Source organism: Hippichthys cyanospilos, chromosome 1 (genome assembly GCF_059441005.1).
Source record: "Hippichthys cyanospilos isolate Australia breed blue-spotted pipefish chromosome 1, RoL_Hcya_1.0, whole genome shotgun sequence".
In the NCBI taxonomy this organism is placed as follows: domain Eukaryota; kingdom Metazoa; phylum Chordata; class Actinopteri; order Syngnathiformes; family Syngnathidae; genus Hippichthys; species Hippichthys cyanospilos.
The window spans coordinates 26,625,042-26,642,741 of record NC_142369.1 but is presented as its reverse complement, the minus strand read 5'-3'; the positions used below and the strand labels follow the sequence as shown (position 1 = coordinate 26,642,741).

Here is a 17,700-nt window from a genome sequence, read left to right as displayed (position 1 = left end):
TGATTGGACAACACAGAGTGCAGGTTCACACGGACAAGTGGATACAAATCACACTCACAGGGGCAGACACGCGGGAACAAAACAGAAACATAGAACAAAAACCCAAAACAGAAATGAACAAAATATCCAATGGTAACACATAAAACAACAACAAGAAAACGCCAACATAAACAACACAGAGATTATATTTTAGAATTGAGATCCTTCGAAGTATACACTTTTTGCCAAAATTACGGCTTAGTACATCGTATTTTCTCAATCAATTTGATTGGTGTCGGTGATGCTTTTCGACCGGAAAGGAATCAAGAGTTAAAGTTTATTTCAAGCAGAATAAAAATGTGAGTAAACTGAAGCAATATTATCATTATTTTAGTAATGATGTGGGTCTTTTAAAATGTAATACGTTAATGTGTTTCCTTTGGAAATAAACGCTGTTTAGAAAACAAATAACAAAAAAGGATGACGTTGAATACAGTAATTAAACTTGCGTACATGCGTGGCTCTGCGCAAATATGATCCGCCTCAAACTTCGGCTGATGACACCCGGAAGTGACATATTGGCGGTGTGTGAGTAAGCAGCAACATTGGAATTGGACTTTTTGTCCCGACTCTGTTCACAAATGAGCGGTCGTTCTCTTCTCGGGATATACACGCTCCATTGACGTAAGCGACTGCCCGTGTGTGAGTCAAAAGACAAACTAAACAATAAGAATTTTATGTCGACGTTGCATGCCGCTGATACATCGGCCACGTGTGTGGATAACATTTCTGCTGTGTTGTTGAACCCAAATGGGTTCATTTGACCACAGCTTGTCACTGAGATCTGGGTCGTTTGAGTTAACCTATTTTTCAGATTTGCTTTATCGGTTTGAAACACAAAATAGAAAGATATTACTTTACCTTGAAGATAACATTTGGTCACGGATACAAATTCCTCACATATGTTGCTCACAAGCTAAACCTTTGGTCGAAGTGATTGCTTATTATTGGAATTTGAGCCTTATTATGTTTGTGAAAGCAAACATTACATTAAACATACAAACATCACATTACGGTGTTGGTGTGCAAATGGTGTGGCTGGTACTCAAATACAGTTCTGCTTAGGCCAACTGTAAGAACATTATATTTCCTCTATTTATCTGTGTGTGTGTGTGCTTGTGTGTGTAAAGGATGGCCGATTCAGGCGCAGGTGATGCCAGTGGTCATCGTATGCCACCACCTGGAGGGGTCGGGAGGAGCCAGCTGATGGGTCGCAGACTACCTGCTGCCATCACTGCAGGTCGCCTTCCTGCAATCCGTTCGAGAGATCTCACCCTGGGGGGAGTGAAAAAGGTCTGTGTCCCCAACAAATTGTGAAAGAAGGTTTTCTTTTCCTCCATTTATCCAATTTTTTTTTCTTTCCCTCTAGAAAACATTTACTCCCAATATTATTGGCCGCAAAGTCAAAGAAGAGTAAGTTTACAATGGGATCAAAAAAGGATAAATTGTAAAAGCGTCTGATGAATCTTGACTGTGAACTATGCATAAAAGGGTCAAGGATGAAGGCAGGCCAAAAAGAGAGCGCATGGATTCAACCCGAGGTAGAGGTCCAAGAGAGAGAGGCAGGGGCAGGGGTCGCCCAGAGATTATCCAGTCCCACTCTATTTTTGAGCAGGGTCCAGGAGAAATAGCAATCAGGAAAAAAGGTAGGCCTATATCTTATTCATCTACTATGTTGTTGGTCTAAATCACATTACATGATTAGCTAACTTTCATGTATTAACCTGTCTTTTTTTGTCTAACTTAAAAATACACTAGCTTATGACAATGATCGAGATGCCCCGAGCGTAGGACCATCCCCCATCATCAATATTAAAAAAGAAAAACGAGAAACTGAGGAAGAAACCAAGGAAATCCTGCGCAAGCTTGAGCGAGAAGGGGTGAGTATACTCATACGCGCTACTTTTACTGTTTGATTCTTCCATTTTCTCTTCGTGATTTTCAGTGTATAGAAGACCCTTTTCTGAGGGGTGAACAGAGGAGCTGCCCGGTTCAACTTCCTCTTGCTGTGTCAGGATGGGGTTTCAAGGAGGAATTCAGTGCTCCTCTTATTAAAATTGAGAAGATGGATGAGGATGAGCCAATGGAACCTACATTGGAAAGTACGTGCGTGCTTTTGCAATACACATTCTGTTATTATAGAGCTTATAGATTAACAGTGACAAGTGCAGTGTTTCAATGCCCTTTTGGTAAATTTACACACAACCACTGTCATTTTTCTGAGGCTAACTTATTCTTAATTCATTACGAAAAAAGTAGTGAGCATTGAAAAGGCAAGGCAGTTTTGATGATTGAAAACGCTTTAAAAGGGAAAAGTTCCCATACAAATATTGAGATGCAGTAAAAAAAATAAAATAAAAACTAAAACATTGTAATAGGTAGAGGCAATGATTGCCGACGATTTGCAAAGACAAATGAAAAGCCATTTAAATAAATTAAAAAAAGAAATCTTAGTGAAATTACTAGAGGAACATACAATGTATGTAAAAGATGCCAAAAATACTGTATTTTAACCTGGATTAATAATTATTCTGCTTTGAAGATATTATCTGATGCAAATTTGCACTCCCCCAATTCGAACCATCTAAACTGGGTTTACAGTACAGACTCAGGCACTTCAAACAACAAGAAGATGGCTTAATTCCTTGGGAATTCTCACTCAGTTTTATTAGCAAAATCCTTGGACTCAATGTCACCACAAGGGAGTGCAAATTCCCCATAAAATGCTTTTCATGCCATGACACCAAAAGAAAAACATTTCATACAAGCAATTTGGGGGATATTTGCCACTCTGTGCACCACACGTTTTGCACATAACAGAAACTGTCACTTGTTGGTGGAGGGTGGGGACATTTACTCTTCAGAAGAGCAAGATGTCATTTAAAAAAACAAAACATGTACATAGCTATTTTAAATATGACATTGGAGCCAATGGATATATAAATCATAGTGTGTTCATTTTCGAAACTCATAAGTGGCTAGGGGCGTCATTGTTTTATCGCCATTGTGCTTTGCCACCTGCACAACAGAAAGTTAAATATTGCCAAAGTCCTAGGTTTTTTGTTTTTTTTTGAAGTACTCATTCCTCTGTAAAGTTTTGTATGACTAACAAACCAAATCTTATTTTCAGTCAAGGAGGAGCACAAGGAGATAGTAATAAAGAAGACCGAGGCTGCTTTCAAGCCACCACCTCTCCCCGAGCCAGATGTTCTGCCAGAGCTTCTTCACGAGTGGAGTCTGAGCAAAGGTGAGGAGCTGTTCTTCATGCAGCTGCCCGACACGCTGCCTGGCCAGCCGCCTACCAAGGAATACAAGCCGATAAAAACAGAGGTGAAGTCTGAGGACGGCCAATCTGTCCTCCTGAAAACAGAGTCTCAGGTAGTTAAATGTCACTCCTGCATAATGTACAATTATTACGTTACAGTATGTGTCAATTCTCTTCGAAATGTTCACAGGAGGAGCAAAATGAAGACACCAATTGTAATTTGAAGGATCTGCAAGAGGGTCTCATTGGAAAGATGCTAGTGCGAAAATCAGGTCGGGTGCAGTTGATAATGGGTCAGATCACACTGGATGTGTCCCTTGGAGCGTCATGCTCTTTCCTTCAGGTATGATAGTAGATAAATAATTTAGGTTGTTCCCTTTCTGTCAAATTATCACCTGTTGCATTCCATCGTTTATTTACAGAACTGTTCAGCTCCATGTCCGCCCCATGTATGTATCTTTTTCCATTTCTTTCAGGAACTGGTTTCTGTTGACCCTGAGGGACGAACAGGTGACTTGACTGTGTTAGGCAATGTTAAACATAAAATGGTTTGTTCACCAGACTTTGAATCTCTGCTGGGAAACAGGTGATGATCATTGATGCCACTCATGGTTGTGATTTGCGCTGCTGTGCCATACGAAACAGTTCCACACACTAAACTATAAAACTTGAAACAAAACCAAAGGTTTGCTGTTGCTTGAAGATGCTTTATTTCATTTTTTGACATGTTTCAATTACATTAATCTATTCTATATCTAAAATATTTTGACTGTACATGGATGTAAATGTTGGAATAAAATTGTTCTTTATCAAATATGTTTTTTTTCTAACGCAAATGACAGAAATGTTTCACGTGGTATTATTAGAAGTGGCTCTTAAATAATAAGAACATGGCATTGGCACACAATGAAAAGTGACAATGTTGAAACACAAAACAAATTGATGAAATACTGTAGTTTATACTCGCTAGAGATGCTGATTAAGAAATAAATTGTGGGCATCTATATGTATTTTGTTTTTCTAGTACAATGTTCCTGTACGAGTTGGATTAGTCCGTTCTACACTGATTCCGAAGGTCTTGAGCAGAGAGTACACCACAACAATGTTCAATCATAACTAATCATTACGAACTGATTGTTCGCTGCATCTTTTAACCCTTGTCTTTACATCAAAGGCATATCACATCAAAGGTAAAGCATTGAAAGAAGAAAGCTGAAAAATATGAGGGATTCATGGGTTTATTTCTCATCGCTTCTTGTAGGTTTAACATGAAAAGAGAACCAGTATTTATTTATTTTTTGTCCTCATAATTTCACGCAGTATTGATTTAGTCATGTGTTGAATGGACATGATAAAACCATGAACTATGAATGTGCTTCCAAATACGTAAAAACGGGTTTGTCAGTCAACAAAACTTTTACTCAAAAGTTGGCAGCCCCACGCTTCCGGAACGTTGTTTATGTAATGTAGTGTAGCGTAATGTAATGTAGTAGCCGCTTTTAAGCAGATAGTGTCGCTGTCGAGTTAGCCATGGATTGGACGCGTTGTAACAACACTCAACTGCGTTTTAGCTCCGCTCCTACTAGTGGCCCGTGGTGTGTTCACGCTGTCCACCGGGTGGATTTTGGGTTCTGTCTTCCGGTCAAAGACAAGGCATGGACCGGTGTCGCTTCTGATGGTGGGTCTATTATTTCTCTTATTTATGTGCGTTCTGACAGACCTGGGGCTAGCCCTCTATTGACATATTGACACAATCCACGCTGACAACAAAAGCTTGGCTCATTACTTCATGCTCACCCGCGGCCGATAGCAAAAGCTAACCCGAATAGCTGGTGCTTGCCTGTCCTGGAATCAAACCCACTCTAGCTTACGGCTCGTTTAAACTCACGGTGGCGATGATCAGTTGACCAACTAAGGCTCTCGCGCAACACACACTAGCGTTCAGGAACATTAATGCACGTTGATAGGTGCTAGAAATGGTGATGCAATAGCTTGAGAGAGTGAAGAAGCTAGCTGTGGTTTGAGCTGGTCGTTAGCCGTCCCGCTGAATCATCAGTAGAGTAGGAGGGGGGGTCCGACAAGATATTTACTCCCCAAAGCTCAACAAGTCTAATGAACGAAGGCTTTTTAAAAAACACCCAATGGCGTGATGACTCAACCTGAAGTACACAGCTCCGCTAACATCGACTGATAAGCATGAACACGTTGACGATGCTAAGTGTAAGGATCTTTCTGATGACAATGTGTTGATCAACTTTTTTTTCTTTCCAGGCCAACTTCCCACTGAGGATCAGAGCGGAACCTCACCACAGGCGAGCGACCTGCTGAAGCCAGCTGTTTTTTTTCCCCTTCTCTTTTTTAACATCCTCCCAATGGGGCACTTTCCATAATCACAAGGACATCTGGATATTACGGACAGTTTAACAAGACTGATGGACCGGTTTGTTCGTTAACATTGCCCATAATGTCAACGTTAAGATGATCCTCAATTCTCTATGCAGTAAAAGGGAGCGCCATCCAATATTTGTCTTTATGAAGACCTTGTGTTGACACCAGATAAGAGCGTAGAGCTCAAGACTTCTACTCTACCCATTTGAATTGGGACGATCCAGAAGAGCTCGCTGCTCAGCCATCTTCAAAATGGAGCTGTTCTTTAATCCCTTTGACAGCTTGGTGTGTATCCTCCTGGGTATCTCCTTCACAGTGTGGTTCACACTGCTGCTCGTCTTCATCATCGTGCCCGCCATCTTTGGTGTGTCCTTTGGCATCAGGCGCCTCTACATGAAATCTTTGTTGAAGGTCTTTGAGGTAAGCGCTGTTACATTTTTGAATGTTTAACCAAAGTCAAAGGACCATGTTTTAAGTAACAATTTAACATTACGAACTGCCGTACAACGTAAAATAGAGGCAAGATTAAAGTAAACTACTTTTTCCATTTGAAGATGCCTGACAGACATAATGCAGGGAAAGCATGAATGTGGTTCTAGAGGGACACAATCAACTTTGGTATTTTGTATGTTTTAATCGACTAGTAGTTATATTACCATGATTGGATCCCTATGTTAGTGGCATCACACTAAACAGCAAAGAAAATACACCGGTGGAGGTAAAACTAAGTTAATCTCATGAGGTTTTTTTTTTTTTGGCAGGGGTTTGAACACCCAAGTCCTTTTTGAGGCTTTTTCTTTTCTGGAAATAAAACTTGTCTGAGGAAGGGCGTTTGACTGGAGCTTCATGAGGTTCATTGCTTTCATTAGTGGATATGGATTAACATTGCGGCCTGCTGTTATGTAACCTGGGACTGGGGAGGATGTAGCTTGTCTCTAACTGCAGTATAGTTTGTCAAAGCTCCAGCTGCTTGAAATACATCAAAGTGTTGCCTTTCTCCATAATGAGATTAATACTGTATGCTTACATTTTGTTTATTATTGCAATTACGGTGCCGAGATTCTTGAGAAGAACTGCCAAAACTTGGAACTGATCTTATGCCGGAAAAAAAAACGTGAACCTGTGGAAACTGAATTCCTGACCTCATAATGCCTGTAGCGATCATGAGGAATGTGGAAAGTGTCAGAATAGTACAAACTGTACGAGGCTGAACCATTTATCTTGGTCGCATGTATGTTAAATATAACTTTCAATTTCTCTTATAAGCCAGCTAAAATTTGTCACTTTATTTATATGATTGAAAATAATTGCCCAGTGACATTTTACGTAATGAAAATCCTTTTCCATGGCAAGCTTTCAAATGCATCATACCCAAGTAATGTCAAAAATGTTTTAGTGGTATTTGGAGGTAAATGAATCATGCCTTGTTATATTGTGCTATCACATGTAATTGTGTGAACTGCTGACATGCCCCCTAGTCAAATTCTTTCATGAACTTTTTTTGGGCTCATGCATGTATTTATGTTTGTTCATTTCCACTCCTAGTTCAGGGGACGGCAACATTTTAACCTTTTTAACATTGACACAAAGAAAAAGCAATATATTAAAAAAAAAAAAAAAACTTTCAATAAATTTTGACTACTTTTTTAACAGCATTTATACAGGTTAAAGGTTTGTCTGAGCAGATAAAAACCCAAATGCATCAAATTGCCTGAAAAAAGAGAGGCCAAATCTTACTTTATCAAAATCTCACTTCACATAGCAAAACCAAATCCTTATCCCTGGGGTCAGTCTCCCCCCACTGGCATCACCTTGTGCCCTACTGTTGGAGAAACGCTGGTGGGCGGCGCTAAAGAGTCGCATGCGACTCCGGGGCCGGAGGTTACGACCCGTCTTTGATTAAGTACATCAAAGTGCTTTTGTTTCTATAGAGCAGTGCATCTCAATTAATTTTTGCAAGGCCCCGCCCTAAGAAAAACAAACCACATGCCAGTGGTGACTTTGACTTAAATAATTATCTATACAAAATGTTATATCTAAAATCCCATGGCGCCCCCCAAGGGGATTGAGAAGGACTGCATTTGAAGTGTACCTATGAAGAGCCCAAATTGTGGTGTTGTGGCTAAAGGAATCACTATTCTAAAGTTTGATATATATCTGGTATTCCAATTTTTTTGTCTCATCCTATATCTGCCATAACAGATTCACCCCAAATCACCCTAGTGATCAGCCATCAAAACGTTTTTTTTTTTTTGACAAGTTTGTTTCTCGTTGAAGTGTAATCCAGACGCTGCCCTGCTATTTTGTTATTCAAAGAGGGATATTCTCCGCTGTAACATTATTCCAGCCAGACTTGTGTGAGGAGTTAAATCAACCACCGATTGGCCGAGCCGCTACCAAAGTTATTTTAGCGTAACAAGCAATGTCTCTTCTGTTGCCCGTTTTCAGTTCAGCTATTCTCTATGAATTCTTTAGGTCCATAATATACATTCGGACTTGCAAATCAGTGATGCCTAACCTCTTATTTTTGTTCTGACTTTAGAGCAGGGGGTCAATGTGTTGATTGCATTTGACCAGTATGACGTCACACTACATAGGGGAAAAAAATAATGTAAATCAAAACAAAACACAGTGTCGTTTTTTGTCGGCTTGCTCTCTGAATTATCAAGTAGACCATTGACTTAGCCATGGTTCTTTGAGAACCTTCAAAATAAAAGCGTACCAAGGCGGTTTATGTCATACATGAATTGTCATAGTATAGTTTCTTTTATTTAAGCATTGACTGGCCCTCACAACATTTGGCTGTTTTTACTTAAATAGATTTTCAGCCATCTTTCTGTAATGAATTTACATTCTGAATGAATATGTTAAGGTACTGTACACTAGGGTTGTGTTTGTCTTGAATTTTCCTATCATTATTGGGGCACCTATTTGCTTTGAATTGCGCATTTAAAGCGTTCATAGAATGGAATCCTGTGCAAGCCGGACAGCTAATAGCACCCAGACGTGCCTATACACCACTCTACATCACGGCTTGGCCCCCAGAAGCCAAAAAGGAGCAAGTAACGGAAAGTCACCGCAGTCAAGCTTGCTCTACTAAAGCCAATGTAACCAAAATACAATTGGATGGCATTTTTCCTGATGAACCAAATAGATTTTTCCTTCCGAGCTCCGGAGGTGCACTTTAGGTAGGCTGCAAACGATGCATGCCCTATTCCAACTTGTATAATTTTTAGCAGGTTTTGATTCAGAGTAAGATGTGGAAAATCCACCTAATGTATATTGTAGGATAATTATTTCAACTCTTTTGTATTGTCCCCTGCCGTTGTTGTAGTGGGCTACGTTAAGGATGGAGAGAGGAGCCAAAGAAAAGAATCATCCTTTGTATAAACCCTACTCAAATGGTAAGACAGAGTCTTTTTTTGGTTTCATTACACTTTTATGGTGTATGTGTGTATTGATAACATCATCTGTCTGTGGATGCCTCCAGCTATCATTGCAAAACATCCCACTTCCTTGGAAGAAGAGATTAAGGAGATTCGGCGCAGTGGCAGCAACAAAGAGCTCAACTCTGCACCCGAGTTTGAGATGTCCGATATTTTCTATTTTGCTCGAAGAGGAGTGGAGAGCATCATGGACGATGAGGTGACCAAGCGATTCTCAGCAGAGGAGTTGGAGTCTTGGAATCTTCTGACACGTAGCAACTACAACTTCCACTACATCAGTTTGAGACTGACTGTGTTGTGGGGACTGGGCCTGCTGATCCGTTACGGCATCCTTTTGCCTCTCAGGTATTCATTGTACAAATGTTTCTTCAATTTTAGGTCAAAACACTTTGAACATGCAAACAAGTCAGCAGTCGATCAATGCGCGGAGTTGCGCGACCAGTTTTCATGACTGACAAACTGTCACTTTCATATTTACTACACAAAACTGGAACATTTTTAAATGAATCCCCTTTAAATGGTTGCAGAACAATGAACAAAGAACGCCATTCAGATCCATGGTATGTAGTTCTATGTTATTTTCATTAGTCATGCGCGATTGAATGCGTTTCGATATATTACCTGCAATGTGCTCAAGCATCCGTCATCGGGAAACATTGCATAGGAAAACTATCGCACAATAACAACTGGCCCCTCTGCATTGGAACAAAATAATGTTTGCATAAAAGCAAAACATTTATTTAACGCTAACTTTGAAAGTTGTATGAAATAATTGAGCAGTTTTGCCAGCCACTGCTTGTTGCAGACAATTATTGTTTCATTAAAATATTTTGCAAACAGTGTTCTCTTGCCACTTGGCGCTTCAGCTTTCAGTATTTTTTCTTTCTTAAAAATCAAAAAACCTATATCGCGGAAAGATGTGCTGTGAACATATCCTGCATGCCAACAGGCGAGTTGACTGTAAACGCAAATGCCGCAGACACTCCCACAAGATACTGTATGTGATTGGTTTCCAATGCAACATCGACAAATGAGCCAGGATTGGATAATAACTCCTGGAGAGGAGTTATAACTCATAAATCAGCCCGTAAGCTGATTGCCTTGCCAGTCTTGTCCAAGCTGTTGACTTGATTGCCTTGCCAGTCTTTGTCTAAGCTGTTGACTTGATTGCCTTGCCTTGACTTGATTGCCTTGCCAGTCTTGTCCAAGACTTGATTGCCTTGCCAGTCTTGTCCAAGCTGTAGACTTGATTGCCTTGCCAGTCTTGTCCAAGCTGTTGACTTGATTGCCTTGCCAGTCTTGTCCACGCTGTTGACTGTACCTTTAGCAGCAGTCTCTGAGTGGACCTCACACAAGTGAGAACGTGTGACAAGAGGAATACGGTTAAACCAAAAAAAAAAGAGAACTTTGAGAAAATGTTACAAAGACGCGTGTTGTTATAAATTGAATTTCGAGTGTAAACTCAGCTTAGCTATGGGCTCCACCAAGGGCCATTACTCCGAGGGCCAAGGCGGCCCTGCAGGTTCCTCGACTACAGCCAAAGGATCGGTATTGGCAGGGATAACCGTACTGTCATTGTATAAGTTTTAATAATTCAAGATTTAAGTGAATGTGTGTACTTGCACTAATCTTTGTCTTGTAGTAGTAAAGAATGCAGTAGCATACAATTGTCTTAAAAGCTTGTGAAGCGTGTGACCACTTGATGATTGCACATAAAATGTTGTCGTTCGGTTTCCGTGCTAGACACTTAATGTGTCACGCTGCACAGTGACGCACTACTCAGCCTGGCTGGAACAAATCTAGTTGCCTAGTGGGGAGGCAAACAGACCACATCAACACAGACACACATCATTCTATTAGTTCCACCATTGTAATCAGCACCCTCTTTGAAATTTGAATTCGCTTTAAGATTAATTTTGCCTGTTAGACCCACCCCAATCACAACACAGTGTGTGTTTCCACTTTAAAAGTCTTATTAATGGTCAGTGACTGTAAGAGACTTTTGTCTGATGGAGCAAAAGTGGCCTTTTACATTGATATATGTACCTGTCCTGATTTTCTTTCTTTCTTTCTTTCTTTCTTTCTTTCTTTCTTTCTTTCTTTCTTTCTTTCTTTCTTTCTTTCTTTCTTTCTTTCTTTCTTTCTTTCTTTCTTTCTTTCTTTCTTTCTTTCTTTCTTTCTTTAAAAATTGTTTCAGTTGCTAACATTCTTTCTTTCTAAAGAATTGTTTCAGTTGCTAACATGCAATTGTTCATTTTCTTTCAGGGTCTTTCTTTCTTTCTTTCTTTCTTTCTTTCTTTCTTTCTTTCTTTCTTTTTTCTTTCTATAGAATTGTTTCAGTTGCTAACATGCAATTGTCCATTTTCTTTCAGGGTCTTTTTTTCTTTCTTTCTTTTTAAAGAATTGTTTCAGTTGCTAACATGCAATTGTCCAATTTCTTTCAGGGTAACCCTTGCCTTTACTGGTGTTGGCCTTCTGGTGTTCCTCACATCCATTATCGGCTTACTGCCCAATGGAAGGTATGTGTGTGTCTGTTTTTGTAAAATCAAATTGATCTTTTTATCTTTTTGCTAAACTTACTAGCTGCTTAAACTTTTGTAATTTTTTCAGATCATACAGCATGCTAAAAAACTGAACTGTACTTGGGAACTTTGTGGAAAAGTCACATTTACGTTTGTGTTCCCTCTTGCAGGATGAAAAGCATCCTGAGTGAAAAAGCCCATCTTATGTGCAACAGAATATGTGTCAGAGCTCTGACTGCTATCATAACATACCATGATCGGTAAGTTAGAAATGTTGTTTGTCAAATAATTGCTGTCAAATGAGACCCATTTTGAAAAATCCGATTGGCAGAAAATTGGAATCAATTCGGTTTGAAATTGTTGCAAATAATCCCGGGACACGAGTGGGTTAAGGACCCCAACCAGACACACGAGAATGTTCAATGCAGAAAGAGTTATTAACAGTGAGCGTGGGCTTTACCCAAGTGACGACTGTTGTGAGATCAAAGCGTGAAAGGTTGCCCTTTGCCGTTCCTCCCTCAACTGCCGACATCCATCCGGCTTGTTCAAGCACACATCTAAGCGTTAGGGCTAAAGAAGACAAGTCAAGCTGTCTTTTCCTTCTCATAATGCGTAAAAGTATGTCGGGAAAATTATTCATGCAGCCTTGTTGTTGACAGCAAGAGGCAAATTTAGCAATGCTTGCCGAATGTGCGTTTCTGTGCAAACGATCTAAAACAAATGCATACCATATCAAATTATAGGAATATATAATTTAAGCCTCGTAAATGACATATATTGCATTCGAATTAGTTGTTCAAATGAAAAAAATGGTCCGTTTTGAGTTTTTCCAGTTGTAGGTCAACCCCCCTTGAAAATGTGTGTGTGTGTGTGTGTGTGTGTGTGTGTGTGTGTGTGGGGGGGGGGGGGGGGTGACTCGACTTCATTTCGGTTTCTTTCATTTGACGATTGAAAGACACAAGTCTAAACAGAGCGTCTCTTGGTCTGTAAGAGTGTGAAGGGACAAATTAGGGAGAAGATTTTCATTCACTCAAGGGAGTGAACTACAAGATGAAAGCCAAACCCATACACACAAAGACAGTTCACTGTTCATCTTAAATTGTTTCTGCAAATGTACTTTGAAACGAATAATGATGATTTATTTTGTATGTAAGTAGATGATATGTTATTGCAGTGTTGGGAGAAAGGAACTTGAAATCTAAAGGGGCTATTAGGAAGGAAGAAAATGTCACATTCCCTTTGCATGGACAATTCCTCCTCATACCGAAACCATTAAGGTCTCGATGAGGTTACAAAATGCCAGATGATTTTCCTCTGGAGTGAGGATGCGAGGGTGGGTTAGCGCTCAGTCAAAAAATAAGTGGTTGTGAAAGGGCAGTAGCCAAAGGCTCAAACTTTGCATTTTTTTAAAATTGAGATGTTATAGGTTTAGACAACGCACAGCCCTCAATAGGAATGTCTCTTCTATTAACTTAAAAGAGCGCTTCAAATCAAATTTGAGCCATGTAGCAAGATGGTGATTTGGTGACTTCAGCAAATGTCACTGGTTTTTCAGGAGGGATTGCAAACTGTCCAACCTTAACTGGAGGGTTTTGTAAACTCATTATCATGCCAAAGCACATACATATTTTACATTAGAAAAATGTCACAGTATTCAATAGATATGGTCACTGTGCAATCACATGGCACAAATAGACAACCGACCATTCATTTAAGTAGTGTTAGAATGTCTCTTAGCACACCAGTTGATTTGTCACAACAGTGATTGGAAATCGTTTTAAAGTTGTTGTTTGTTTGTTTGTTTTTTTCATTTTAAGCCTGCCCTTTATGAAGATGTGGGAAAGAGAAAACAGAAATCTGAAATTCAGATCAGATTAGTTGTTTAATTTGCTTGTGTTCAATGCATTGGTAGCATTGGGAAAAAAAAAACAGATTAAGCTTTGACACTACCTACTTTTGTTGCATGTTGCATAGTGATTAAAAATACGCCAACCAGTGATGGTCTTTTGTAACTCAATCTGTGGAATGAAGACTTGGTATGTGCAAGTCCTGCATGCCAAATGAATTACAGCCTCAACATAAATTACTTTGTTGCTGTTTCAAATGTACTGTGTACATGTGATTTCAGTAGATAATGTTTCCTGGAAGGAGTCCTCACCTTGTCTATTTTTCTACTTATAGTGAGAATAAACCCAAAAACGGAGGAATATGCGTGGCCAACCACACCTCACCCATTGATGTCATCATTCTAGCCAGCGATGGCTGCTATGCAATGGTAAGTGTTGACTTTTCTTTTGTCATCTGTTTTTTTTTTTTTTTTTACATTTTTGAATCTCTCAAAGGATTATACTTGGTGCCCTGTGTATGTCTAAAGTTGTGCACGTGTGTGTCAGGTGGGCCAAATTCATGGAGGATTGATGGGAGTCATTCAGAGATCCATGGTGAAGGCCTGCCCACACATTTGGTTTGAACGCTCAGAGGTCAAAGACAGACATCTAGTGGCCAACAGGTAGAACTGTTTTTTTTCACTTTATAATCTCTATTAAGATTTATCTCAATTCAATTTGAACTGTAGTTCATTTTAAAAACGACCACAGCGATCCAATTTTCCCGAAGGAACCCTCCGAAGGGATTAATAAAGTACAATTGAGTTTAATTTAATGGAATTTGAGCTGCACACAAAAAGCAATACGAAAAGTTAGTCAGACATCTGACTTGCAAAAACAGCGTTTGATATTCAAGACAAATTTGAAGAGTGAGATATGTTCTTCTCTGTTCAATACAGGCTGAGTGACCACGCACAGGATAAATCTAAACTTCCCATTCTCATATTCCCAGAAGGTGGGTTTAAATATATTATTGGTTTGAGTTTTGTTTTTTTTCTTAGCACAAGCGTTTCGTGGTTTTGACACCCCCCGTCCCCACCCCCAGGTACATGCATTAACAACACATCAGTTATGATGTTTAAAAAAGGCAGTTTTGAAATTGGAGGCACAGTATACCCTGTCGCTATTAAGGTAGGAGAATGTCAAATATTCTTATTGTACTTATTAAGACTTCAAGCAAGGTTTGACAATGACATTTGATTGTTTATATTCTGTGCAGTATGATCCCAGATTCGGAGACGCCTTCTGGAATAGCAGCAAGTTCGGAATGGTCAACTATCTGTTACGTATGATGAGCAGCTGGGCCATCGTCTGCAGCGTGTGGTACCTTCCTCCTATGTCCAGAAATGTATGACTCTTGACTTCAACTGTACTATAAGGCAATCAAATACGGTTATTTCTCTTTCCACATTCACATGTATCAATATTTTCCACAGGAAGGGGAAGATGCTGTACAGTTTGCCAATCGGGTAAAAGCGGCCATTGCCAGACAAGGAGGATTAGTGGACCTTTTGTGGTAAGACCATCTCAACATCCATTTTTCTCATCACGGTCACATATAAAGTGTACTGTTGAAAGTGTACGCCGATATGACTTTGGGATAAAGTCTGTACTGTATAATTCAGTCAACAGCACGCAACCATATACAGAGCTACCCCGAGATACAAAAGTCTCAGTGTACGAAAAACTCAATCTGCATACGGAGATCCGAAGATTTTTTTGACCCGTAATACTTACTTCCTGCCCTGATTGTTTTTCGGAGTGGTTCAATATGTGTTTCGGTCTGGTTGGGAAATATCTGCTAGAGAAGCTATTCCCTCTGAAATGTCTGCTGGTGCTGGATAATGCCCCGACCACCACCCTCCTGGCTTCCAAAGATGATTTCCTCGAACGGTTTTCAGTCATCAAGGTTCTCTAACCTGCTGACCACCAGCCCGTGAACCAGCAAGTGATCTTTAACTTTAAGAAGCATATATGTATATTTATATTTGTATAAGCAGCACTCAATATATAAAGAAAAGACGAACTTAGTTTTGCTGAACCCAGCAAAGATCCTGTTAAAATCTCATGTGCCTCCTGACATGCTATCACATATCAAGGTAGATTTTTTTTTAGATGATGTACAGAAATCGACAATCATCAAACCAAAGATAAATTTTAGCAATTCTAATTGTTTTCCGCCAAGTTGACAGAACATATTGCCTGTGAGGATTGTTGGATCTTCTATTAGTATGTGTGAGAGCAGTGTCTGCTCAAGTAACAGTTTTTTGGTGGTTTAAAATGACTAATTGCATTGCATTTCCTGTTGGTTGTCAGCATTAAGCTCGCAGGCTTCTGATTGTCAACTGATAATAGCAGTACTCACTCAATATGTCAGCTCTTGTTGATAGCAATGCTACCTGGTTAGAATTCAAATATACTCAAATTTGCTATTCACTGCTACCTTTTGTTATTTATCAAGCTCACATTTCCACTTTTCCAACCACTGTTTATTCAGTGGAAGAATGTTCCACCTGGGAAAAAAAAATGACTGATGACTACATTTTTCTGTGCAGGGACGGTGGGCTGAAGAGAGCAAAGGTAAAAGATACCTTTAAGGAAGAGCAGCAGAAGCTCTACAGTAAAATGCTTGTGGGTACCCAAGAGGATCGCAGTCGCTCCTGAAAGACTTGTGAGAGAGTGGTTCAGCTCAAAAGGCTCACAGGGAAGCGCTGACTGCAAATGAAGTCAGCTGTGCACCCTCTTTAGTTGGGGCGTTCCTCGACTTTTCTCTGCCTCAGACGTTTGGAGCGTTGTTTCAGGTCCGTTGGTTACATTAAACAAGCCACGCTTGCATTAGAATGGAAAAGTAGAAGTGCTCTAAGATGGAACCATGTCTTCCTTGTGGTTGAGGAAAATCTTGTAATTCGTCTGTCATTAACTTTCTGTTTTATAAGTTTCTTTTACCATGTTTGTATTTCAGGGCCCCGGGCCTCCCATGGCTGTATAACAGAGTTATAGATGGTTTCAAAAGAGAAAAAAAAAAAAGCAAGTGTTTTGAGATTACTGCATGACTGGCTTGTGTCTGACATGATGCCGGACTGTTACATTTAAAACTATTTTTATGAACTTTTTATTTTCCCAAGGGACAGAGTCTCATATTCTAAGCTTTGTGTTTTACAGGAAGGGTTGTATAAACCTTCAACAGCAGTAACTTGTGTTACTGAACCCTCGTTGCTGTTTTTCCATGGAATGTGTAAATTCTCACATTGTGAAGTGGAAATATTGCACCTGTTCAATCTAAGGTCAGCATATATCAAGTGAAAGAACTCACTTGTGTTGCCCACAACCCAGTTTATGCCCATGGTGAATGGGTAATCGCGCAGGTTTAAACCAGTGGGTCTCTAAACAATACCTTTGTAAAGGGAAGCAGATCCAGTAATATTTACACCCCATAACAGACTACTTCAGCCACCGATTTGTTGTGCAGCAGCAACACGTTTGTTTAATTTATTGTAACTGAATTCCCAATGGCTATTGTCCTAATTTCCCTTGCTTTGGTGATCTTTGTCCTATTTGGCAGACTTAAAGATGAAGTGTAGCTTTAGTTTGGCCTGCTTCAGGATGTCGTCAACCAACATGAACTCTGCATTTTGATTGCACCAAACATGTTTATCAAAATAAACCAAGATTGTCACAATTTGTGGATTCTGTATTTACTTGAAACGCACAACTCAAATAAGACATTTTGATTATCGCGCGGTTTTGCAGAATTCTCCCCCAAAAACTTGAGACATTTGTTAACGCACTGTTTACTGGCTCTCCCGAGAACGTGACTTGATTCAATTGTTCCCACTTGTAGAAAATAAAGTTCACTCTGCTTGCACATGGGTAAAATGGTAATGGGGATGCTCGTGTTTGAAATGTTGTCCAACAGCACTATGGAAACCGCGACGTGCTCGTTGAGTCTTGGAACGGTACAAACCCGTTTAAGCCTCGGCTTTCACAGCTAATAAAGTCACTACCACTTGGTCGGAATACTAAAGCGTTTACTGTTGTGCTGACTTTACTGGCATCTGTTCTCAGCAGGAAATCTTTTAACTCTGGAAATTCATCAAAACAGTCACTGAAATGCATGTTGAATTCTTCATGTTGGCTCAGGGAGCTGCAATGTA

At 39.8% G+C, this 17,700-nt stretch overlaps 2 protein-coding genes across 3 annotated transcripts; both read left to right on the top strand.

The window, feature by feature from the left end:
- The first annotated feature begins 529 nt into the window (after positions 1–529).
- polr3d (polymerase (RNA) III (DNA directed) polypeptide D) lies at positions 530–4,118 on the top strand. 2 transcript variants are annotated; one of them, XM_088422525.1, is made up of 9 exons: positions 530–663; positions 1,170–1,332; positions 1,409–1,452; positions 1,531–1,685; positions 1,798–1,919; positions 1,985–2,141; positions 3,170–3,417; positions 3,495–3,647; positions 3,781–4,118. In XM_088422525.1, the coding sequence occupies exons 2-9, from the start codon at positions 1,171–1,173 to the stop codon at positions 3,892–3,894; spliced, it is 1,155 nt and encodes a 384-aa protein (XP_088278651.1). In that variant the 5' UTR covers positions 530–663; position 1,170; the 3' UTR covers positions 3,895–4,118. The 2 variants fall into 2 exon arrangements, with proteins under 2 accessions (XP_088278651.1, XP_088278659.1); XM_088422533.1 differs by having other exon boundaries at positions 550–681.
- Positions 4,119–4,828: 710 nt separating this feature from the next.
- Positions 4,829–17,225, top strand: gpat4 (glycerol-3-phosphate acyltransferase 4). The gene is made up of 13 exons (XM_088412821.1): positions 4,829–4,982; positions 5,576–6,112; positions 9,027–9,096; positions 9,183–9,483; positions 11,583–11,657; positions 11,831–11,920; positions 13,842–13,935; positions 14,054–14,169; positions 14,446–14,501; positions 14,592–14,677; positions 14,766–14,894; positions 14,983–15,062; positions 16,102–17,225. The coding sequence occupies exons 2-13, from the start codon at positions 5,945–5,947 to the stop codon at positions 16,208–16,210; spliced, it is 1,374 nt and encodes a 457-aa protein (XP_088268947.1). The 5' UTR covers positions 4,829–4,982; positions 5,576–5,944; the 3' UTR covers positions 16,211–17,225.
- Positions 17,226–17,700: the final 475 nt, after the last annotated feature.